At 39.6% G+C, this 25,375-nt stretch overlaps 1 protein-coding gene across 1 annotated transcript in view; it reads right to left on the bottom strand.

The window, feature by feature from the left end:
- Positions 1–23,774: 23,774 nt before the first annotated feature.
- TM9SF2 (transmembrane 9 superfamily member 2) overlaps positions 23,775–25,375 on the bottom strand; it is a 76,798-nt gene continuing 75,197 nt past the window's right edge. The window contains exon 17 of the mRNA XM_001376903.5: positions 23,775–24,471. Coding sequence (XP_001376940.2) covers positions 24,404–24,471 — 68 coding nt within the window. The 3' untranslated portion in view covers positions 23,775–24,403. The remainder of the gene's footprint in view (positions 24,472–25,375) is intronic.

Below are 25,375 nucleotides of genomic sequence, written 5' to 3'. Positions count from 1 at the left end.
GAGGAAGGGAAGAAAGGACATGATTCACGTAATCATGGAAAATATTCTAAATTAAATAAATAAATAAATAAAATTTAAAAATTCTTCAGAGACACTAATCTAGGATGAAGAGTATAGCCAAACAGAGTACAACCCTAGGGCCCTAGGAGAATGACTTATTCTACTTTCTGAAGACCATTCTAGCTAAGCATGGAAGACCCCATCATACCTAGGCTGACTGCTTGTTGAATGCTTTAGCCATGGCAACCCACAAAGGAAAGGAGAGGGCCATTCTGCCCCTAAAATCAAGGGAAATGAGCAAAAAGCCCACAAAATAAAGGAGAGGGTCATTCTGCCCCTAAAATCAAGGGAAATGATCAATAAGCCCATGAAATAAAGGAGAGGGTCATTCTGTCCCCAAAATCAAGAAAAATGAACAATAAAGCAAAGCCACTAGATTTCTGTAGGATATATTGTTGTTAATTTCTTCTAGTAAAGTCTGACTCTTTGTAATCCCATTTGAGGTTTTCTTGGCAAAGGTACTGGAGTGGTTGGCCATTTTCTTCTCCAGTTCATTTTACTGATGAAGAAATGGAGGCAAAAAGGGATAAGTGACTTGCTCAAGATCACGTAGCTAGTAAGTGTCTCAGGCCATATATAGACTTGGTAGTATGAGTCTTCCTGACTCTAAGTCCAGTGCTCTATCCACTGTGCAACCTAGCTGACCTTCTCCATGGCTGCCTTAATTCCTCAAGGTGGGCTGGTTAAATTCTCGTGAAAACAGGGCAACAGGATGGATGATGAGGTTGTAGGAAGAGGCGGATTATTGTTGCCCAATCACTTTTGAGAAAAACAATGCAAGAAGTCCCAATTATGCAACAGGCAACTAAGGAAATGTCCAGTAGCCCTTTTGGTTCATGCTCTATCAGCTGTCTTTCACCAGCAACACTTACCTTAACTTTGTGGTGGTTACTCAATTCTGTGCAGAAAATCCCTGTGTTGTACCAAGAAGGTACTTTCCCTCTCTGTGTCCCGTAGAACCCTAGACTTTGGGCTGAATCTGTTATCAGATTTCTCATATTGGAAAAGTAGTGTGGTAAAGTTCAAAGAGAAGTAGCTTTAGCTGGTGGACCTGGGTTCAAATACCAAATTCCTGTTATTTACTATCTATGTGATGTTGGCCAAGTCACTTAACCTTCCTAGACTTTACTTACCTTGCTGTAAAATGAAAGGGCTGAAAAAGACGGTCTCTGAGGTAGCTTTCAGCTCCAAGTCTATAACCTAATAGAGGTGTTTGTGGCAAGACCTCCTAATTTAATGGGGACAGGACTCAGAATCACTAAATTTACTTCAAAAAGAGACCAAAAGAGAACTGTCTCCTGGGAATAGCTACCATTCATCTCTGATCCAGGTCAAATTGAAATTACTATCTTAGAAGTAAAAGGCTTTCTAGTCCCCTAAAGTAGGTTTTTTTCCTTTCTTTTTTTCTTTCAATAGACTCTCCATTATAGAACACATTCTAGCTGACTAATAAAAGATTCCTGACATGCTATTCTGGAAGGCCAATTTGGCCAAGGGGTGGTGGCTCGTCAAAGCATATCATTGCTGATATGTATTCCTATCTTGATGATCACAATTATCAGCGGCTGTTTGGTGGACACCATCAAAGTATCGGAATCTGCATTAGGCTCTTGTGAAACGCCTACCAAGGTGAAGCCAAGGGTGTGTGGCCCAACACATTGGGTAGACATGTTTATGTCAACACAAGAAGAACTAAAAAAGAGGATTCCAGAATTGGCATACACGGACCCTTCCCTACAGCACTGCCATTGTTTTCTAAAAGACTGAATTTCCTCCAGTCCTCTCTCTTTCTCCAGTCCATCCTCTATTGTTGACTTAGCAATCTTCCTGAAGTCTCAAGTGCTTCTAGGTGTCAAAGACCTTCAACAATTTCCTTCTCTCATGTCTTTCCAGTCTTTGTTCTCAGAGAAGGTTTGATGAGCATCTCCAGAGATGGTGATGCTGGACCACAGAGTGCTGTAGGAAAAGTACAGCTGTGCCCCATTTCTCCTGGTTTCATGAAGCAGAAATAACATAAAGGGGGGTAGATGGTTCCATAGGAACGAGATTTAAAGTGGACAGTAGCCGAGACATTGTAGTGGGGTTTCACAACTTTATGCTTTAATTATAGTCCAGTAATAATGGGATTGGATCATAGGATCATAGAGCTGGATTATACTTTAGAGGTCACCTAGTACAATCTCCTCCCCTTATAGATTGAGGAAATTGAGGCCAGATAGCTCAGGTGTCTCATTCAAGGTCACTTGTTGCCTTCACCAAGATTTGAACCCAGGTCTTCTGACTCCAAATCTAACATTTGGTTCTTTTCCATTGACTTTGGTTAAGTCAACATTCTGAAGAGTTTAATCCAAAACTGTATAGTCTCTGCCTAGTAGAACCGTTTAGGTTAATATAAGAACAACACTGAAAAAAATGTTATTCAGAGCTTAAGGTGAGGGGGCTGGAAATAAATATATTGATTTGCCCCTCTCCTTACCCCAAAATATCCTCCCCACTCCCTCTGAGTTTGGGGGGGGGAGAGGGAGAGGAGAAAAAGAAGTAAAACAACACATAGGAAAGGGTCCTCTTGAATAGTGTGTACCTTTTGTAGAATGGGAATGGGGATGGATAGAGATTAAGGATGACAGAATATGAATCATAGACTCCCTCACTTTCCACCTCTCTCCAGATGGAGATTTAATCCTAATATAAGTGGGGTAAGAAGGGAAGTTAGGATTTATTTTTTAAATTGTTGATTTCTAAATTTGAGCATGTACCTGACTGAATTTTTTCAGCAAATGGATAAAGCTATATATGGAAAATGGGAGGGAGAGGGCAAGAGAAGAATCAACAAAGTCACAAAGACTTCAAGGAGGCAAAAGATGGATAGAGAGGGGAGGGCAAAGAGAAGTGTCCTCATTCTCTTAGCCAATTGTTCCTTCGCCCTTTAGAATGTTTCTCTCTCTTTTCACTTTCAATGCTTTTTTCCCCTCTAGTCCAACTTAAACAACTTAGGAGGCTCTTTGATCCGAATCTAAAAGGTCATTCAAGAAGTTTCAAGAAAGCCCCCAGGAAGAAAAGGGGCAATGGCCTCGGCATGACATGGATTGTATAGAGGATCCTTTTTCATGACTGATGCTGCCATATTGTTAGCCACTCATAGGAAAACATGAGAGAAAACCAACTTGGAAAATAAACACTTGGGAAATACAGCTGATACCTCCAAACCACTGGGTTTTTGTTCACTGATGTTAATTAAGCATAGGGATAATGAACAAAACCAGAAAAATGCAGAGGAGAAAGGGACTCCATTGAAGATGAGGATTTAGATTCCTGGAGGGAAACTCATGCAGATGATCCCAGCAGAGGAAAACAGAAGATGAGAAGTCAGAGAAAAACTGCTCCCTTAACCATTGCTACCCACACACCGGGTAGTCCCAGACTCACCATGAAGGGGAGAAGGGATGAGTAAGGTTATTCTTTGTGTGGTTACCAGAGTCCAAGACTTTCTTTCCCTAAGCTTTGCTTCTCAACTAGTGGGCAGCACCACTTATCTATAACTTTGTAGTTTGTGGATCTTTCAATAAGAACTTAGCTTCGAGCCCCCACCTATGTGTTCACTGATCTCATTTGGAATGTTTTCTCTTTTAATGAGCCCCTTTCATGTAACCACCTAGGTGGTACAGTGGATAGGGTACTGAACCTGGAGCCAGTAAGATCTCTCTCCTTGAGTCTACATCTGGCCTCAGATACTTACTAGCTGAGTGACCCTAGGCAAGTCTCTTAACCTTATTTGCTTCCGTTTCCTCAGCTGTGAAATGAGCTGGAGAAGAAAACAACAAAGCACTCCAATATCTTTGCCAAGAAAACTCCAAATGAGGTCATGAAAAGTCATACACAACTGAACAATAGTCATGTAACTGTGGCATCATGGAGTTGGTTCCCTTAGAAGCAATCACATTCTGTAAAACTAGATAAAACTTTTTAGAAAAAACTCAGCACACTGTCAAACAAGTCAGTAAAAATTAACAACAAGGAGATGATGTTACAATAATAAATGATAAACACCTCCAGAGTTGCTGCAAACCCATCATTCTCTTAAACTTCAGAAGTTCTCTCATTCTGATCTTAGGAGTTTTAGGAAATGTATTATTTAAGTTTTCTCTTGAACTGACAAAGAAGTATAAAAACCACAATTCTCACAGGATTTCCTACCCACACCTCATAAGACTGGTCTTCGGATACAGCTGCAGAAATATTGGAGTCAGAAATTCAACTCATCATGGCCCCAGAGTGTGCCACCAGCAGGAATTAGAATCATGGGACTAGGAAGGTCTTGGCTACCTGGTTACAGGAAGGCATCTTTGACCTCATCTGTCCAGAGTTAATAAAGAGAGTGAGTAGAACTGGCATCAAGGTCCACTGAGCATCCATGCCAGCATCTGAATAGTGTGGAAGACTGCAAAGATCTGGACAAAGTGGAGCCAGAGAGAAAAAGAGAATGGATTTGAATTTTTGTGGGCTCTGCTACAAATCCTTTGAAGAATAGTTTTGTTTTGTTTTGTTTTTAATTAAATAAAACTTCTTCTATGTTGTATGTTTTGTTAGCCAGAATTAGGGCTCTTTTCTTTTGTTGGAAAGATCTAGACACAAAGCCAAATCCTGATGTTTCCAGGGAAAACTCTGGGTGGGTCAGGAACCAAAGAGAAGTCTTTGTATGAAGTATGAAGTCCCCAAGATTAAATTGGTCCATACAAAGCTAGAACTTTATTCTGAAATTATGACTTACAATGCCCAAAACAGCTTTTCTTGGGTTGCTACTTTCCTCTTGGGCCCTAATTATTGTATTGAAGCTACTCCTTGACTCATCCTATTAGCTTGACATTTCCATTTGCTACAGGAAGCTAAGAAAATGGAATCTGTAGAAGAATCAAAAACTGCTTCTGGGTCTCTGGTATGAGAAGGTTGGCATGGCATTGAAAGACATCACAGGTCTGGGATGCTTTATTGCAATGCACATAGAGCATCATGGCATTTTGTCATCATTTTTTGCATTAAAAACATTGGCTTCTCTTTTCTTGTTTCCTCAAGCTCATGGCAGCCTCCTTCCTTTCTTTTTCCCAATCTAAACAAACAACCACATGGAGAAGACTTTCAAAGCATTGGTTCCAAAGGACAAAACAAAAGCAACTTCAAGTAATGGCAAGAAAGGGCTTATCTCTAGACAAGACCCAAGTTAAACAGAAAGTAAAAATTACACAATCAGAAAATCCCTGGGAGCAGCTGGTTTTCATAAATCTTTTAAGAAAGAGGGTTTCAGCCAATGAGGAGGTGAAGAAAACATTGCTATCCCCCAAAGCTAATGCTATATGGAAATGAATGTTAGCAGCCATGAGAAATAATAATAATACAAAGTCTTAAGGAGCTACTTATAGAAAAAGAAGAATTGTAAGGGCAGCATGGTACAGGGGGATGAATGTTGGATCTACTGTCATAGGACTTGGGCAAATCCCTTAACTTTTTCTGGTTGTGATTTCCTAATCTGGGAAATAAAGAGGTTAGACCATTTAACCCCCAAGTTCCCTTCTAGCTCTAGATCTATGATGCAGGTTGCAACATGGAAAATATTAAAAGTATTTTTCAAGGGAATCATTTCATTTTTACTGGCCCCAAACTCTAATTTATAATAGTATAAATTACGAGGGCCCTTTCTAGAGGTAACAAAGTGATTCAATGGATAGAGTACTGCACCTGGAATCAGAAAGACCAGAGTTCAAATCCAGCCTTAGACATTACTAGCTGTGTATCTTGGATGAGTCAACTAACTTTGTCTGCCTCAGTTTCCTCATCAGTAAAATGGGAATAATAATACTATCTATCTCCAAGGGTCGTTGGGATTTTCAAATGACCTAATATTTGTAAAATGCCTTGCAAATCTTAAAGTTTTATATTTTCAGTCATGTCCAACTCTTAGTGATCCCACTTGGTGCTTTCTTGACAAAGATACATTTCCTCCTCCAAATCTTTTTTTTTTAAACAGATGAAGAAAGTGAGGAAAACAAGGTTAAATGATTTGCCCTAGTAAATGTCTGAGGCCAGATTTGAACTCAGGAACTCAGGAAGATGAATCTTACTGATTCTAGGCACAATACCCTATCCTCTGCACCACTTGGCTGCCCAAAGTTTTATATAATTCTAGCTATTGTTATATTATTATTATTATCTTTGCTCTAGAAGATCTTTTGTAGAATTCTGGCCTCACTCAGGGAAGCAAGACTAAAAAAAAAAAAGGAGGATCCTGGCCTTTGCTTGCTTAAATTGCCTTTTAGTAATCTTAGAAAGACCAGAGATAAGTAAACTTTATGGTTCTGTCTACTCAGGAATGCTAGATTCTGTGACTGATTGACTAGATCTAACAATTAGTTTTAATTTGATTTGATTTATTATATATTATGATATGTCATATATTATATATTTTGATACTGATTTGATTTTATTCATTAAATTGAGCATCCCATAGACAAAACCCTAAACAGTTAATGATGTGATACGCTGCTAATTTGCTCAATAAACTCCAGAGGATCTCCATTATTATCTTCAGAATCAAATAAAATTTATTGGGCATCTAAAGCTTTTCATAATTTTCACCCCTTCCTTTCTTTTTAATCTTTTTACACTTTGCTCCTCCCCATACACTTTACAGTGCAAAGAGGGGTTTAATATCTTCTGACACCTAAGAAAAATCACTTGTAAGGACGTTCCCTAATTGCACACAGTGTTGAGCAAGTTGAGACATTCAGCATTTTTGACCATCTGATATATTCTTAGTTCTGTGATGGTCTGTGCAGGAAATAACAACAAGGTGTGGTTGGACACCTTGAAAACTAAAGTTTTAGTTGGGAAAATAAAATAGACACAACCAAAAAACTTCCCCAAATGCGTACTCCTAGAGAACAGTGTAACTCTCTATGGAATCGAGTGGAAGAATACACTCCAATTCAAATATGCACTCAGATACATCCTAACTGGATGACCCTGGGCAAGTCATTTAACCCCAATCACATGGCTTTTGCCACTCTTTTTGTTAGAATTATTACTAAGACAGAAGATAAGGGTAAAAAAAAATACATATCCAGGAATTCAGAAAAATGAAAAGTAGATTGGAGTCATGGGGGGAGGCTTCCTGGCTAAGGTGATTTTCATTTATCACCAAAGCAAAGAATGGAAAGTCAGAAAAGAGAGATAAAGTCTCTCTGGTTCATGAGAACAGCACGAGGGAAGTCCATTGGGTCATAGATTTAGAACTAGAAAGAATCCTAAAGATCTCCTCCAGAGGTTCCAGCTTTGGGGTCCTGAAGGGGGCTGCGGACATATTTCATGAACTCTGAAGAAAAAAATGATAGCTTTATTTTTTACTAATCTAAGTGAAATTGAGAAATCCCTTTAATACTTTTCTGAGAAGGGCATATAGGCTTCACCACACTTCCAAAGGGGTTCAGAACACACAAAAAGATTAAGCAATCTGGATCCAATCTAGTCCTCTTTTTTCATAGTTTAGGAGCTCAGGTCCAAAGACCGAGGGTCAAGGTCAGGCAGGTAGGAGCTGATTGAGGTTGGATTTGAACCCTGGTCCTCTGACTCCAGATTTAGTTCCCCTTCCTAGCATCAGTATTTTCCATTCCATTCAGTCTGACAAATGTTTATGGAGCCCAATATAGTCTATTCTGCTTGTTGGTTTTTTTTTAAACCTTCTATCTTAGAATCAATACTGTGTATTTGTTGCAAAGCAGAAGAGCAGTAAGGGCTAGGCAGTGAGGGTTAAGTGACTTACCCAGAGTCACACAGCTAGCAGGATAGCATATTCTTCTAGTGACAAGATCCAGCCTGCATGCCACTGGAGGGCTGAGAATTATCCAGTGCATATTCTTAGGATCCCATATCTTTCTACTCCTAACTTTAATAACTGGGAGTTAGCTATGTAAAGGAGAAAAGCAAAGTTTTTGTAGCTCTGAGACCTTTTCTTCCTCCCTTTTGGTCCCCAAATTCCCCTACATCCCCCTTAGGCTTTTCTCCATAGTAATCCAGCCCTCCTTGCTATGGACATGGCAGTGTTCTTGAAATCAATTCCTGCAACATTAGCAAAGTTCTACCAAACCTTCAACCCAAGTAGATAAATAAGGATGGATGAGGTCAAATCATGAGATCAGAGAATGGGCAGATAGGATTCCTGGGCCACTAGCAGAGATTTTTAATAGACTGTCAAGAAGAGGAGAGGTACAGCTCTGGAAAAAGGTAGGTGGTGACCTGATTTTTAAGAAGAAAAATAAAGAGGGAGAGCATGTTCTGTGTAGACTACAGACCAGTGAATTTGACTTTTAACTGTAAAATTCAAGAACATATTATTAAAGCAGTGGTGAGTGAAGAAAGGAAGATATGATCACACAACTCCAGCAGGGCTTCATCAAGAACAAATCGTCCTTGACTCAAATCATTTCTGTTTTTTATAGGCTTACCACATGGGTGTATTTTAGGAAAACATGACCACATTTTACATATGCTTTATGTGAATAATGTGAATTCAAATAATGTGGCTTTTCTGGAATAGTATGAATTGGAATAAATATATTACTTCAGGTAAATGTGTTATTTGTACTAATTGGGACCTCCTGTGCCTTACTGAGGAAATGTAAAACAGGGTCATTGGTGTGTGGATGATGATGTATTTATTATTCCTTCATTTGAGTCCAAAAGTGGAGCCAAGATGGCGGAGTGAAGCAGAAAAGCTCAAGGTCACCATGAGTATCCCTTCCAATCAATATTAAAACAATGCCACAAAATGGATACAGGAGTGAAAGAGCCAACAAGGAGACAGAGAGAAACAACTTTCAAGAAAAGAAAGATCTAAAGGGTAGGCAGAGAACATCTATTCTTCCTTCCTTTGTCTTATGAGAGTACCCATGATGTTATTATGATCGCTCTTACCTTATCATTAAGTAAAAGGTTATGATTAAAATCCTGGGAGTGACTGGGTTTGTATAAACTGAAGTGCATTGATGGTGAGAAAAGAGAATGTATTCCCCCACCAAAGGGTTGCCCCAATATCTTTATAGGGTTTGAGTAGCAATGAATGGCAATGGTCCTTCTTTGGTTCCCTAGATCAGTCAATGTGAGGACAGGATTAGAGACTGAGAGAGGGGACCCTTCTTTGGTTCCCTAGATCAGTCAATGTGAGGAGAGGACTAGAGACTGAGAGTGGGGACCCTTCTTTGGTTCCCTAGATCAGCCAATGTGAGGACAGGACTAGAGACTGAGAGTAGGGACCCTTCTTTGGTTCCCTAGATCAGTCAGTGTGAGGACAGGACTAGAGACTGAGAGTAGGGACCCTTCTTTGGTTCCCTAGATCAGCCAATGTGAGGACAGGACTAGAGACTGAGAGTAGGGACCCTTCTTTGGTTCCCTAGATCAGTCAGTGTGAGGACAGGACTAGAGACTGAGAGAGGGGACCCTTCTTTGGTTCCCTAGATCAGTCAATGTGAGGATAGGACTAGAGACTGAGAGTAGGGACCCTTCTTTGGTTCCCTAGATCAGCCAATGTGAGGACAGGACTAGAGACTGAGAGTAGGGACCCTTCTTTGGTTCCCTAGATCAGTCAGTGTGAGGACAGGACTAGAGACTGAGAGAGGGGACCCTTCTTTGGTTCCCTAGATCAGCCAATGTGAGGACAGGACTAGAGACTGAGAGAGGGGACCCTTCTTTGGTTCCCTAGATCAGTCAATGTGAGGATAGGACTAGAGACTGAGAGAGGGGACCCTTCTTTGGTTCCCTAGATCAGTCAATGTGAGGACAGGACTAGAGACTGAGAGAGGGGACCCTTCTTTGGTTCCCTAGATCAGCCAATGTGAGGACAGGACTAGAGACTGAGAGTAGGGACCCTTCTTTGGTTCCCTAGATCAGTCAGTGTGAGGACAGGACTAGAGACTGAGAGAGGGGACCCTTCTTTGGTTCCCTAGATCAGCCAATGTGAGGACAGGACTAGAGACTGAGAGAGGGGACCCTTCTTTGGTTCCCTAGATCAGCCAATGTGAGGACAGGACTAGAGACTGAGAGTAGGGACCCTTCTTTGGTTCCCTAGATCAGTCAGTGTGAGGACAGGACTAGAGACTGAGAGTAGGGACCCTTCTTTGGTTCCCTAGATCAGTCAGTGTGAGGACAGGACTAGAGACTGAGAGAAGGGACCCTTCTTTGGTTCCCTAGATCAGTCAATGTGAGGACAGGACTAGAGACTGAGAGTATGAGTCCTGGCGAGGGGCATACCATGACAGGTATATTACATAGGTAAGTCATAATAAAGTGAAAAGGACAACAGGTTTAATTTTTCTAGAGGAATTGGCATTTTAAGAGAGGAACTTGTTAACCAAAAGATCTAGCAGAATATCTGTGGGATTTTAGAAGTGAGCTATGGTATCTCAACACCATAACCCCTGGAGAAACAAGGTCAATCACTTGATACTTCAGAAAGTTCGGATCCCCACAGAGTATACCATTTTAGGATATGCTGTGAATTCCTGACATTTTTCCCAGTTAAAATGGTTGGAAACCACCTGGGCAGCAGATCACTTTTGAACACCCTGGAAATATATATTTGGGTGCTTTAATGGTATCCAGCAATGGAGAAGTGCATGGAGAACAGGCTGTAACCTACAATAATAAAGGGACTTCAAAGAACTACGGTAAAGAATGTCATCAGAGAAATGGATTTGAGAAAAAGAAGATGGACCAAGTATTTGTTAAGTGTCTATGTGCCAAGCATGGTGCTAAGCCCTTCACAAGGATCCTCTCTTTGATAATGTGAAAAAGTGGACTGGTTTGTTATGTCAAGAAGTGAGGAAGGTCCCTGACAGGTTGGTCAGCTTCTCTTCAGAGACCTATGGGAGGTCATGGACCAATTGAACAGGATGGGCAGCCAGGGAGGCATGGATGGAATTGGAGGGGAAAAGTGATGAGAACCCAGGAACCCAGATCTACTAGAATGTTTGAGATGGTGCTGAGGCTTGTGGATGAGGAAGATGAGGATAGCTAAAGGTTGCTCCTACTTTTCTGGGACCCTTCCCTATTTATCCCCCAGGCACTTGTGCTAGAAGAAGTTCCTCCCTCTATTCCTCTTACCTCCTCCCCACCAAGCTGGTGGCTCTTATCCTTTCATTAGTGATCCTGTGCATTTGTCAGGGGAATGATGGTCACCTTCTATAAGAAGCCTTCCCTAAAACCTTTTAATCCTTATTTATCCTGTTTGCAATTTGCTTTGAATATCCAGGTCTCCCTTCCACAGTTTTTTGAGCTTCCAAATATTTCAGTTTATTAAACAATGCATGCCAATTGCCTAACAAATTGGGATCAGGCCACTTCCTCAGCTGAAGGTCAGCATAAAAAATTTGGGAGTTTTGCAGAAGCTGTAGACAACCAGCAAAGGCAAGCAGACCATGTAGAAAAAGTTAAGAAACTCAGAAATGCATAAAATATATGTATGGTATTGTATAATGTCAACACAGTTTATCTTTTAATAAATATAAATAATTTCTTTTATTCTAAACACCTCATAAAAGAAAAAGAAAAATTTCAGACTTCTCTGGTACAAAGGGAAAGCCAAAAATTGTATGCATATTTTTGAAATTGTGGGAAAATTAGGGACCCTAATCCCTGCGATGAAGAAGGGATACCTATATTTGCTCCCATGTTGTCTCCCTCATTAGATTGTAAGCTGTTTGAGGACAAGAATTGTCTTTTGCAGACTTGAACGAGAATATTCATAGCTGCGCTCTTTGTGGTGGCCAAAAATTGGAAAATAAGGGGATGCCCTTCAATCGGGGAAAGGTTGAACAAATTGTGGTATATGCTGGTGATGGAATACTATTGTGCTGTAAGGAATAATAATGTGGAGGAATTCCATGGAGACTGGAAAGACTTCCAGAAAGTGATACAGAGTGAAAGGAGCAGAACCAGGAGATGTACACAGAGATAGATACACTATGGTACAATTGAATGTTGGACTTCTCTACTAGCAGCAATGCAATGATCCAGGACAAATCTGAGGGATTTATGAGAAAGAAGCTATGCACATCCAGAGGAAGAATTGTGGGAGTAGAAACACAGCAGAAAAACAACTGCTTGATCACATGGTTTGATTGAGGGTATGATTGGGGACAGAGACTCTAAACAATCACTCTTTTGCAAATATTAATAATATGGAAATAGGTCTTGATCAATGATACATGTAAAATCTAGTAGAATTGCTCATTGGCTATGAAGGGAGTGGGAGGATGGGAGGGAAATAATATGAATCATGTAACCCTGAAAAAAAATTCTAAATCAGTTAAGAAATGGTGCAAGGCAGCTAGGTGGCTCAGTAGATAGAGAGTCAGACCTGGAGATGGGAGTCCTGGGTTCAACTTTGACCCCAGATATTTCCTAACTGTGTGATCCTTAACCCCAACTGCAGAACCCTTACCATTCTTCTGCCTTGGAACTAATACTCAGTATTGATTCTAAGACAGAAGATAAGGATTTTAAAAGAAAAAAAAGAAATGATGCCCCTATCAGGAGGGGGTGAAATCTCCTATAATGAAATTCACAGATGAGGATAAATAAACCAAAGGTTAACAAAGCCATCCAGGTCCCTCAGGTCTCTGATGCAGGGGTGACACTAGATTCATAGAGAAAGTTAACACTGGAAAAGAACTTAGAGATCGCTTATCCTGTTCTCATATTTTACAGATAGTGAAATTAAGTCTCAGAGTAGGGATGTAATTTTCCTAAGACAAGTAAGGTAATTAGGTAATTTTCCTAAGTCTGTATGATAAGAATTTGGGTTTATTTATATATAGCGCACGTGTGCGCACACACACATATATGTATGTGTGTATCTATGTAAACATAGAGGAAGAGGCTGAAGCCTAAATTTCCTTTAGAAGGAATAAAGCTATTTATTCCATAATTAGAGATGGTACTTAAAATGCAAATACCCCTAAGGCAGGAAACAAATACACGTACTTAAATATTGTGTAATTAGAATGTTACCCTAAAAACTACAATTCCCAGCACAGATTCCAATTACACAATATATACTATAGAATCTTTTTTTTTAAGTGAGGATGAATTACTTTTGATTTTCTTCAAAGTCTTAATATGGGGAAAAGATGTGTCTGCAGGGACTGAGAAGAGTGAAATCACTTAATAATTCTGTGCCTCAGTTTCCTCATCTGTAACTGTTATGATGAAGACAATACATGTTATTTATGAATTGTCACGGTAGCGCGGGGAGGTAGGTAGCCAGATGATACAATCTTGGCAGCAATGGATGCTGCTGCTTAAATGAATTCAAACTATCCTTTTTTTTCATGTCACTTATTCCTGCTTGTGATACTACTAAAGCACAGGTCTGACCATGTCATTCCCCTGTTCAGAAATCTCCCAAAGCCCTTTTTTACTTCTAGGAGAAAATGCAGATTTTACTGTTTAGTATTTAAAGTCCTTCATGGTCTAACTCTGGCCTCCCTTTCCAGGGTTACTACGTTACTCACCTTCACATACTTTACATTCTGGAAAAAGCTGCCTCCTGGCCATTCCTCATACAGAGCCTTCCATCTCTTGTTCTTGAGCCTTTGGCAGATTGCACCCCAATCCTGGAATGCCCTCCCTTCTCCCCTGGGTCTCTTAGCAGCCCTTGCTTCCTTCAGAGTTCAGCCCTAATGCTACCTCCTGCAGAAGGCTTTTCCTAGCTGAAGTTAGGACTGTCTGAATTTTTTATTTGTATCCCCAGCACTTAGCATGGTGCTCGTTGCACAGAATAAGCACAAAATAAATGCTTTATTCATCCATTCATTTCCTGATCCTACCAGCTGCTAGTACCCCCTGAAATGGCCTTATATTTACCTAATATTTATTTTGTGTTTTTTTCTAATATATGCATGCATTATTTTCTGCAATAAAAGGCAAGGGTATCTTCAGTGTCTGGCACAAATCTTGCCCATAAAAGGTGTTTAGCAAATGGTTGTGGATTGATGGGTCAGAAAGGACACGGACCTCGTTGAAAAAGAGGGAGGGAGGGAGGGAGGGAGGGAGGAAGGAACAAGCATTTATTAAGTGCCTATTATGTCCCAGGCATTAGGCTAAGCATCTTACAAATATCCCATTTGATCCTCACGAGTAGGTACTGTTATTATTCCACGGCTTTTTTAAAGTGAGGGAAACTGAGGCACACAATCTGTCTAGGTACACAGCGAGTAGGTGTCTAAGTTTGAAGTCAGGCAGGTCTTCTTAACTCCATGTCCAGGGCACCATCTAGCTACTAGAGCTCTGTAAGGAGTCACATTTGCTATTGGACTATGCCCAATAAGACTGAACATGGATCGTAACTCATGCTTGCTCCTTACATCTCTCCTACCTTGCTTAGAGGAGGAAAAGCCAGAGGTTTGGTTGCCTTTTTTTTTTAAATGTTTTATTTTTTTCTGGGTTATCTATGTCTAACCACACAAGACGTATTTCCCTATTATTCATTTTTGTAAGTGAATAATCTTATAAACCCCCAATCCCCAATAGACCCAGATAAGCACGTGATAAATCATATATTTTCATCTGTGCTTCTTCTCCAACAGTCCTTTCTCTGGAGGTGGAGAGCATTTTTGGTCAAATCTTTTCACTCTTCTCTCGCTGTAGCCTGGGTCAACCACAAGCCAATAGGCCACGCCTTTCAATAACTTATTACAGAAATCATAAGGGCTTTTAGAACTGCCAGGAGCAAAAAGTTTGCTTTCCAAAAGATAAGACAATTTCCCTAACTGTTCCATAGAGCGTCCAGCAGGTGTAAGAACCTACGGCAAGAAAGCCTGGATTCCAGTCCAGCCCTTGCCACTGCACGGTGTATGACCAATGGGAACATCATTTAACCTCTTTGCCTTACTTTCCTCATCTGTGAAATGGGGATAATATTTTTATCATTTGCCCCCCTCCACAGTTGTTAAGTGCAGCTTAAATGTAAGACATATTATATGTAATATAACCTCACAATGTGGAAACAATGGCACCCATTGAGGTGAGGTGGACACAGGGGAAGGCTGGCAAATGGCCAACACCTGGCTTTCAGGGGGAAAAGGTACCCACTCTCGCCATCACTTTCTTAAATGGATGCAATCCACAAATGGAGAAATGGAGCCCTGATTGTAGCTTTTGCTGATTTCCCAGGTGTAAATGCTCCAACTGAACACTTAACAACTGGTTCTCACTAGCGGGTTCCACCTGGCTCTGGGGTGCCTCTGGGTGGAGGGAAATATCTATTATTATGTAATCACCTTGGATTCCTGACGTTTCTGTCTTGGAAAAAAAAAAAAGATGTTTTCCTTCAATAAAACTTTTTAAATTTCCGTACACATGAAAAATACTTACAGCGGGGCCTCTCGGGACCTCATTAGACCAGGCAGCCTTCCTAAGGTAAACAAACTGCAAGTTACAGTGTCTGGGTCCCACCAAAGCCGAGCTTGCGGGCACCTCCACAGTCTCCCACAGAAAAGGCAAAAAAAATTACAAAGAAAATCTTCCAGTCACCCTCGCTCAACAGATCAAAGGGCCCAGCCTGTCAGCAGGATGTCCTTCCACATCAGCCAAGTGGGTCACTTTGATCTGCTTCTTCCAAAATGGGGGCCCTCGACGCCCTTGGGGAGCTGCCAGGCAGGAGCGTATGGAGGCTGCATTCCACAGGCTCTGACCTGGGGGCCCCCACAGGGCTTCTCCTTCTATCCTCTGCCAGGAGTTCGCTTCTGGAGTCCCGCCTCTAAGTGCTGAACGTATCAAATTCTGTTTGAAGACGCGAGCGTCGAGGAGGCTCCTGGGACACTTCATGTCCTCGAGGTCCGGTCGTCCGATGAGAGACGCAGGGTTCAGGATCACTCAACACAGCGACGCTGGGCCTTTCCCTTTCAGCCTTCAAAGAGCGCTCAGAGCCCCCTTTTAGAGCTTTCCGCCATTTCCACGAGGCCGAGGACCAACCCCGGAGCCCCATTTTCTATAGTATCTAAATAGGGTCCTGAGCCTCGAGCTCCATCATCACTTAACGTGAACGTTTGCTTTTTAAAGGGTCCTCGCTTTCGGGGTGGGGGCGAGGGGGATGGCCTGGTGGCGGAGGTAGACACTTGGTTCTCCCTCCCGGTTGGAGCTCCTCCTTTCAGCCTCCTCCCCGCCTTCTTTCTCCTCTCCATCCCCGTCCCTCTAAGCTTCTTTGCAGCCCTCTCGCTTTCCTGTCCCTTTGTGTTTTCTGTTCCTCAGTGATGCCCACCCTTTCCCACTCATGATCTGTCAGAGGGTCTCCAGCTGATTGGCTGGTACTCCAAGGTCTGTACAAATGCTATCTCCTTTCAGCCTCACAACCACCTTGGGAGGTAATAGTAATACTAAGTGCCAGGCACTGGGCTAAGTGCTTTATCATTTTTCTCTCATTTGGGCTTCACAACAACCTTGGAAGCTATTATCGTCTCCATTTGACAGATGAGGAAACTGAGGCTGATGGCCATTCGGTGACTTGCCTGGGATCCCACAGCTAGTAAGCGTCTGAAGCTGGATGTGAGCTCAGGATCTCCCTGACTCCAAGTTCAATGCTTTGGCCCTTTTGCTACGGAGCTGTGTCCTCCTTCTTCCCCGTTCTCAGGCCTAAGAGGATTTCACTTGTCCCTTAACTGCCGGGCTAGTTTGTGAGGTGTTCTAGTCAGGAGTTTATGACCCAGCGTTCCCTTATCCTCTTTTTCCCTCAGGGCCTTCCTCAGCTGTAGCTTACAACAGACGAACGGGGCTTTCTCCATGCTCCTCTCACCTTGCTCGGGGTCCTCCAAGGGCTTCTGCCGCCCCATGGAGCCCCCTCTCCCAAACTTCACACCTGGCCCCTTCTGCAGGCTCATTCGCTCCCCTCCAAGCCCCGTGAGGCACGAGGGCTTTCTGGCAAAACCATACCCTCACCACTGTCCCCGCCTATGGGAGAAATCATGCCTGGTCCTCCGTGAAAACGTCCCCACATCAGGATCTTTCCCCACCTCATCACCACCCAGCTCCGGGGACTTTCAGTCTCACAAATCACAGCCCCCGAAAGACTTTGAACGGATCAGGCACACATGAAGAACTGCTGGGCCCGACAGATGAGACAGCCTATCAATTCAAGGAAGAAAAGAATGAAACAAGTCTGTTTCTGAATCTAGGACACCGTGTTTCACGGAAGCACTAGTGTTTAATATAGAAAAGGCATCTGGCCTCATTTCCCTGACTGTTCTGCGCCTTATTTGCTGAAAGACTTTCATCCTGGTTAACTTACATGTGACGTGTCGCTGCTTACATAATGAGCAGACGCATTTCAGAAAGCCGGGCAAGAAACATTTATGAAGCACTTTCCATCTGCCAAGCTTGGATCCAGGCAGAAAAAATCAAACTAACTACAAACTAAGTTTTGTAGATTTTAAAAATGTCTTTGAACATGAGCTTTAGCTACTATAATGATGTAGAGTCACATACATAAGCGTACGCTTATGCCATTATCTTTTTTAAAAGAGCATCGAAATGAGGCAGAGATGTAGTGGAAAGTGCTTGGATTCAGAAGGGTTAGTCTACCTTTTTTGCCTTCAGTTTTAGTTGCCAGCGGAGAGCTCCACTCTAGCCATGGCGACCTTGGAGTCAGGTCGCCACCTATCTGGGCAGCCAGGGAAACCCGAAGAAGCCAGCGAGCCCCAGCTTTGAGGGACTTTGGGACTGGGAACTGGGACTGTACTCTACAGAAACTGAGCTGATCTGCGAACTGGATCCCCTTCCCTCCCCAGAAACTAAGGGGGTGCAAAGACTATGTGTATAGGGAGGACAGAGCAAGGATTATGCCTTCCATGTGTTGAGTAAATTTGCATATTTGTAATATCTTTTGCAATATTTGTGTGTAAAAAATCAAAATAAAGTCATTTACATCTGGGATTGTCTTCATCTGTAAAGTAGGGATAAGAAGTCATACTTCTAGTCTCATAGGATAATTGTAAGGGTCAAATGAGATAATGTATTTAAAAGCACTAGCTAAATAGAAGAGATGGTGATAATGGCATTGATGGAGTTTCAGCTCCTTATTCTAATGCAACTTAATTTACTGTTCTCTGCATTGACCAATCCATCACCCTCTCTCCTCACCTTTCTCTTGAAGCCATTAGCTTTCCTCAAGGCTCAAGTTGCGAGCAATCTTCTATTCAAAGCCCTTTATAACTCCTTTAGTTGTTAAATTTGTTTCTTTTTCTCTCTCTCCTCTTACTCCTTTACCCTTCCTTCTCTCCCCCCCTTTCCTGTTTCCCCACCACTTCAAATCATTTTGCCTTTATCTCTTTATTTGATCCAGCCTCATGCAAATATAAATTCCTTAGTGTCAGAGATTGATTTATATTTTTGCATGCTTACTCCAGCAACTAAAACAGTACATTGCAGAGTGTAGATAGTTAACGTTTGTTGAATTGAATCAAATCACCTTTACTTTCCGGGCTGTAAAGTCTCAGGACTTGAGGGAAGTCTCTGAACTTCAGTTTCCTCATTTATAAAATGACATTATCTGCCCAGTGGATGGAATGACCTTCTTTATTGTATAAATAGCTATTCAGCAGCTTGACACTGAGGAATGACTATATATATATATATATATATATATATATATATATATATATATATACACGAACCTAAAAATCAAATTGTCTATATACATTGTTGTAGTCATTGTGTATATGCCATTTCCCTGGTTCTGCCTACTCTCTGAATCTCTCGTGTCTTCCCACATTTCTCTAAATTCATGTTTCCAATATACAGTAATATTTCATTACATTCATATACCAGTTTGTGGTATTCCCCCATCATTCCAAAATCCATGGTAATGCACTTGGTTTCCTATTCTTTACTACAAAAAAGTGCTGCTATTAATATTTTGGTATATATGGAATCATTCTTGGAGTCTTTGACTACCTTACAGTGTATACCTACAAGTAGGATCTTTGGGCCAAAGGATATTGACATTTTAGTCTGTTTCTTAGCATAATCCTGAAAGAGATCTTCCTAGATTCTCTTTAAGGAGGGCATCCAAGGTAGCCATCTCATTTTCCAAGTGGATAGAGTAGATTCAGTCACCATTCTTGGTGATCATATGGAAACTTTGTAGGGGTAGGTCTGCCTCAAGCCATGTGTGTTAACAAAAGGTATTTCAATGGGATATAATGAAGAGTACCCTAATTGCCCCAGAAAAGCTGATGACTCAGTGAATTTCCCAAAGGAGCACCCTGTTCCTCTGCCTTCCTCTTCCACTCTGGCTTTGAAAAACAAGGACTGTTTTGAGCTGGATGCAGAGGAAAATTAAGGAAAGGATGATTGCCCCATTTCCCACCTATCCTTCACATGGCCATTTTGGCCTCTTTTGTGTCTTATCTTTTCTTGATCTTAGGAAGTGAATATTTATTCAATGGCAGAATATAGAAAAGAGAGGTTGAGTGCAGCAGCAACAACCACAATAGGCTGACAGCAAGAGAAGCTGAGAGATGGAAGTCAACAGAAAGACTGACATAAGTCTGGGTAATTTGGCAAGCAGATGTGTAGTGGGAGTTAGCTGGACAATTTCAAACTAAGATAAAAAGAAATTTTTCTCATTAGCAGTATTGCAACTCTATGTTCTGGTGATGCTTAAATATTAGCCTCTTAAATTATTATAGTTGATATTAAATCCTGTCCCAATTATTCTCTTAATGGATAGACAAGAAGAGGCAAATGCCCAGCTCAGCAATATACTATGTGAGTTCTATGCTTGTCTAAACATCATCTAGTTCTCTTTTTAAAACCCACATGCAAAATTGTGAAATTTAAGCATCCTATGAATATCAACATTTGAAGATAGTTCAAGTAAATAATTCAAATTTAAGTTACAACATTTTTTCTAAAGATGAAACAGTATGCTTGCTAGAAATTCCTGGAAGAGACTTTATTTGTCCTGGAGCCCTCAAAACAGAAAACAAGCTGCTTGATTTTAAAGGTCTTGTTTGGATAAAGTATCTCTATCCCAGCATTTCCATAGCTATTTCTCATTCTTTTAAGGAGTTGAACAAGTGTGTGGGAGTTGAAAACGCATTCTTCCCCAAGTGTGACAGAAGTGTGGCAGGGAGTGCCATCTGTTTTGTTGGGAAGAGAAGTGACCCAGAATTTTTATTTCAATTAGCCTCTTTGTAGCTTTATGCTTGGGCTCATTCCATGAGTAGCAGTTCAAATTTGATGTAGTGAGGAACTGGCCAACTATTGCCAATGCTGATTTGTTTTATGTGACATCATTTTAAACAACTGTCAAAGAACATGGAACAAGTATATAAGACAACACTGCTGGATGTATACTGTTGTAAGGATTAGCAAAGAGCTAATCTTTATAATACTAAAATACATAATTATACCAAATTAAAAAATACCAGTCCTATTATTCTAGAACTAAACAAAACATGGGTATAGTATTCCACAAAAGTATTTTTTAAATGATGACATTTTAAAATATAGTAATGACTAGGAATTGAAATTTGATCAGCTAAATTAAGTTTCCAGTTTCAAATCAACAGATACTAAGCACAAATCATGTGTGAGGCACTGTGGAGTCAAGACACAGGCCTAAAACAGCTTACAATCTAGCTGTGGAGAGTAACAGTTTTAGGAAAATTCTTAAAACCATCAATAACAATGGAAAGATTTAAATTAAATATTCCTTCAAAACATTAGCAGTCAAAACACCATTAGACCCCCACCTGATTGCTAGAAAGTGGTTTCCATCACGCAGAGCAGTGAGACAGGTTTGACTTCAAGAATTGTCTACTTGAAAGGCACTGCTTTATCTATACATAGACAAAAACAAAAGATAGGCCTAAGGAAGGCTTTACAAAAGACCAGATTTTAGATGGACCCTGGAGGATACTGGCTTGAAATAGTTGGAGAGTTAAGAAGAGGATATAAGAAGTGGAACCAGATGAGCAAAGAGAAGGACTAGTGGATAATTTGTATTACTAATTTTCTACAGATCAATAGCTCCCTCTCTCTTCCTTTCACTCACTGTACCCTCCATTCTCTAGTCAATACTGTACCCTTGCCTTGTGCTTGCTATAGATGAAACTATGCTTTTAATAAAAATCAGACCAATAATTCACGTTTTTATACTTTTCAAAACACGTTCACCCCCATATTAAGTTCATAATACTTTGCCTAACTACTCAAACAAATCGGTGGTATGTGAAAATGGATCGCTATTACTCATATGCAGATCATGAATTCATCCAGGCAGAAATTGGGTACCAAAGAAGTCTAGTGACATAGTCAAAGTATGAAAGCTGAACTGGGTCCAAAAACTGAGGTTCTAGTATTGTTGGACCAGTGCTTTTAAACCAAATAATGTATTCATGTTTTTTAAAAGAATACCCAACACTCCATGTTATTCTCATTTAGACTGCTTGGAAGCAACTTAGAATTTTGAGATGCTAAGTAACTGAAGCCTAGTAGTATAAAAACATACGACAATTAGCGAATAAAATTTAAGATATTTCTATTTATATCTATATTCCTGAAGAAAAGCAGTCTTTATACATATAATGGGCATTATACTGAGGGCCAGCAAGATTATACTTGCCAAAAGGCAACTCCAAAACCTCTTCCCTCCTCCCCACCCCTATTTACTACATTGACTGAATCCTATTATTTCCTTAAAGGTTAATCCTTTTATTCCTATAGGAAGCTCCTATAGAATATAAATGTTATGGAGATGGAGGGAGAAAAGTATTATTTTGTTCCATTAGTAGCTATTAAAATATGTGCATTCATTTATCCTAGGAAGCAGGGTAGGGGTGGGGAGAATCCTCAAAGATCTGATTCACAACTAAGAAGTCAAGTGCCCGGTGAGCTCTTAAACAGTCGAGTGTGAAGTTATTAGAGACCAACTTCATCTCACAATGTCTAAAGTAAGATCCAGACTAGTAACACAGAATTAGGGTCATTTTGTGGCTTACATTAGAGCTCATTTACCACTGCCTTTACACGGAGACCCCACATTTGTGGGAGTGCAGGAGGAAGAGGCTCTTTATGATTGGGGCAATTTACTCTTAACTTCTTCAGGCTTCATGGGGCTTATACAAACAAGAGGGGAAGCTAGGTGGTGTAGTGGATAGGAAGCTAGGCCTGGTGACAGGAGATCCTGGGTTCAAATAGGGCCCCCTGCACAAGTCACTCAACCCCAATTGTGTAGGCTTTACTGTTCTTCTGTCTTGGAACAAATACTTAGTATTAGTTCTAAGACAGAATGTAAGGGTTTTAACAATATGAAAAAACATGTGAGAAGCAAGCTGTCCTAGAGGTGGGGTTTTAGGTTCCTTGATGATTCTATGGTATTACTCATTTCCATAAAAATCTCTGGGTTCAAACTAGACACATGATTGATATTGACTAGCACCTAACCAAGACCCAGGGCCCCACAACAGACCCTTGGGAACTTTCTTATTTGTCTTCCCACCATGTGGGTTTCCTTACCTTTTTCTCTCTCTAACTTTTTTTCTCCAAATTCTCAATTGTATTTTAATGTTCTTGTTTCTTCTCCTTTCATATTCCCCCCCATGGCTTAATATGTAATACCATCATTTTAAAAGAAAGTATAACTAAATAGACATAAAGTCAAAGCAGAAAAAATTCATGATTTCTAATAAAATTCACCAGTTGTAGAATTCAGAGTTCCCTATTGCTTACGCTTTTTCAAAAAAGCATTAATATTTATACAAAGGACATATTAAAATTAAAAGGCTTATAGATCTTCAAGAATTGGTATCAGAACTTCTCATATTCCCTTACTTTGCTTGTGCTATATTCCTTTGTTAAATAGCTGCTATGTAAACAAGTAAAAACATAAAATGTAAGGTGTACTCTAAAGGCAGAAAAAAAATCCAGTTCATCTTTCTTATTCTGTTATCCATTTTAACATGAACTTTATCTCAAATTCATCTATATGAAGGTAAAACTAAGTTACCTTACTCAATGATAGTTTTATTGGTCTCACTATCCAATAAATGGTCAATATTTAAAAAAAACATATTAACATGAATTTTACAGAAAGAACCCATTAACATCATGACAATGAATAATGTTCATTAAAAATTTAATGAGAGCATCTGATTAGATCTTATGTGCAACAAGCATGCAGCCCTTGAAAACACAAATGATTAGTGCTCTTTAATAAATATAAGCAATCTAATATCTCTAAATGAATAAACTTCAATTAGTCAGGTGAATGAGTAAATGCCTTTCCTTAATATGTGAGAAACACCGATTGCATATTAAAAAAAAATACTACCACAAAAAAAAACCAAACAACCCTTACCTGAAACCAGTTAGTATAAAAAGTTCTCAATGATTATTCAGACATTAAATACTGGACTTTCAGCAGAATGCACTGGTTGGATATATGGATTTAGTAACTTCACTATTATTCAACAATTAAAATTTTTGGATTAGTCATGTAAGCCCAGAAGACTGAATTTAAATTATATGAAAAAACTAAAAATGCTACATTAACAAAATATAGCAAAATTCAACAAAATACTATAAATCATTTCAAAATATTATCAACTCACTATATTTGTATTTACAGAACTTTCAAGAATATAATTATTAACAGGTAATGATGCAATGTAGACATTTTTACAATATTTATTAAGATAACAAATTTATAAATCCAAAGACTCAGAGGCACATAGTTTAAAAGGCCAATACCATGGGAATAATGAAGTCAACATAGAGAAGTAGGAATATATGAACAATTACAACCAGTACAAGATTTTTTTTTTTTTAAAAAGCCACATCCCAAATAAAATTAACACATCATAGGAGTCATCCTTCAAAATTACCATGATAAAAAGTTACTTCTTTCAAAGAAAAATAATTCTTTCCACCTACTGAGCCTAGAAAATCCTATTTACAATTAACTCCTTTATTTTGTAAGCATTAAGTTGCTTGATACAGCTTCCTCTATTCTGTCATTAGAAGTATTGTAAATATTATAGCTATTGTATTTACAAATGCACATATTTAAACTTGCTCTTCATAGAGAACTGAAAATATATTTAAATCAAATCACAATACAAATGTTTAGTGGAAAACACATTTTGTGGGAACAGGTATATGGGAAGAGGTGTATTTAGTAACGTTTCTGAAGGAATACTAGGGCCAATACTTCTGATAAATTCAAGGTATTCACAAAAACAGGTCTTTGTTGATGAAGAATTTAATTTATTTCTGTTTTAACTGGAGGACATTAGCTTCTTCAGTCAACCTTCACCACACTGTAAATTTTGGTCACAAACCAAAAGCATGCAAAGAAGCCAATTGTTCCTACAAAAAAAAAATTATTGTTAATAAATGAGAAAAACACAAATCTAAAATGAAAGAGCAAAGTATATTCAAAACATTTAGTAGTTACAGATCTATTAAATTTTTTTGTTAAATCTACTCTCATCTGTAATTATTTGGCTTAAAGTAGAAGCTCTAATCCTGTGGTCTGTGAGCTTGTTTAAAAACAAATCGATAGCCATATTTCAATAGAATTGGTTTCCTTTGTATTTTATTTTGTGCATTTTAAAAATAATTCTGAGAGTTAAAGGGGGTCCATGACAAAAAAAAGGTAAAGAACTCGTGACTTACCTAAAAGTTACTCAAATTCTCTTAATACTTTACTTTGGTACTATTTGAAATGGAAACTCTGGCTCAAATTTCCTAGATGCAACCATTTTAATTTCAAGAAAACTTTTTCTATTATAGAATGAAAAACTGCTATTACCTTAAAAAATTTTCACAATATAAAAATCATGAAATCTTGGAATGAAGAGATTCGAGGTTATTCTGCTCCAGGCATTATTCTCCTAACTTCCCTGTTAAGAAGTCGGTTCAATTTCTTCTTCAATATTTCCAAGGACAGGGAAGGTTGTGGCCAATTTAAATTTAATATTTAGAGTTATAAAATAAAATGCATAAATTCAACTAAATGAGGATGTTATGATTGACTCAAGTTTCCTTAACTAAATGGATTATCAACATCCCAAGGCTTGAAAGACAAACACCCAATACTAATTTGCTTTGATAGAGTCATTCCACAACATTACAATACTTCAGCTTGTCATTATAAGCACTAATACTACATAATAGTAGGTCTCCAACTTCTGTAGATCTCTAACATACAAATGGACACCTGAAGTAGTCAATCTAGTTAGGTGCCCACAAAAATCCTTCTTTCTCAGCC

This window comes from Monodelphis domestica, chromosome 8 (genome assembly GCF_027887165.1).
Source record: "Monodelphis domestica isolate mMonDom1 chromosome 8, mMonDom1.pri, whole genome shotgun sequence".
Classification (NCBI taxonomy): domain Eukaryota; kingdom Metazoa; phylum Chordata; class Mammalia; order Didelphimorphia; family Didelphidae; genus Monodelphis; species Monodelphis domestica.
This window is presented reverse-complemented; position numbering and strand designations above follow the sequence as displayed.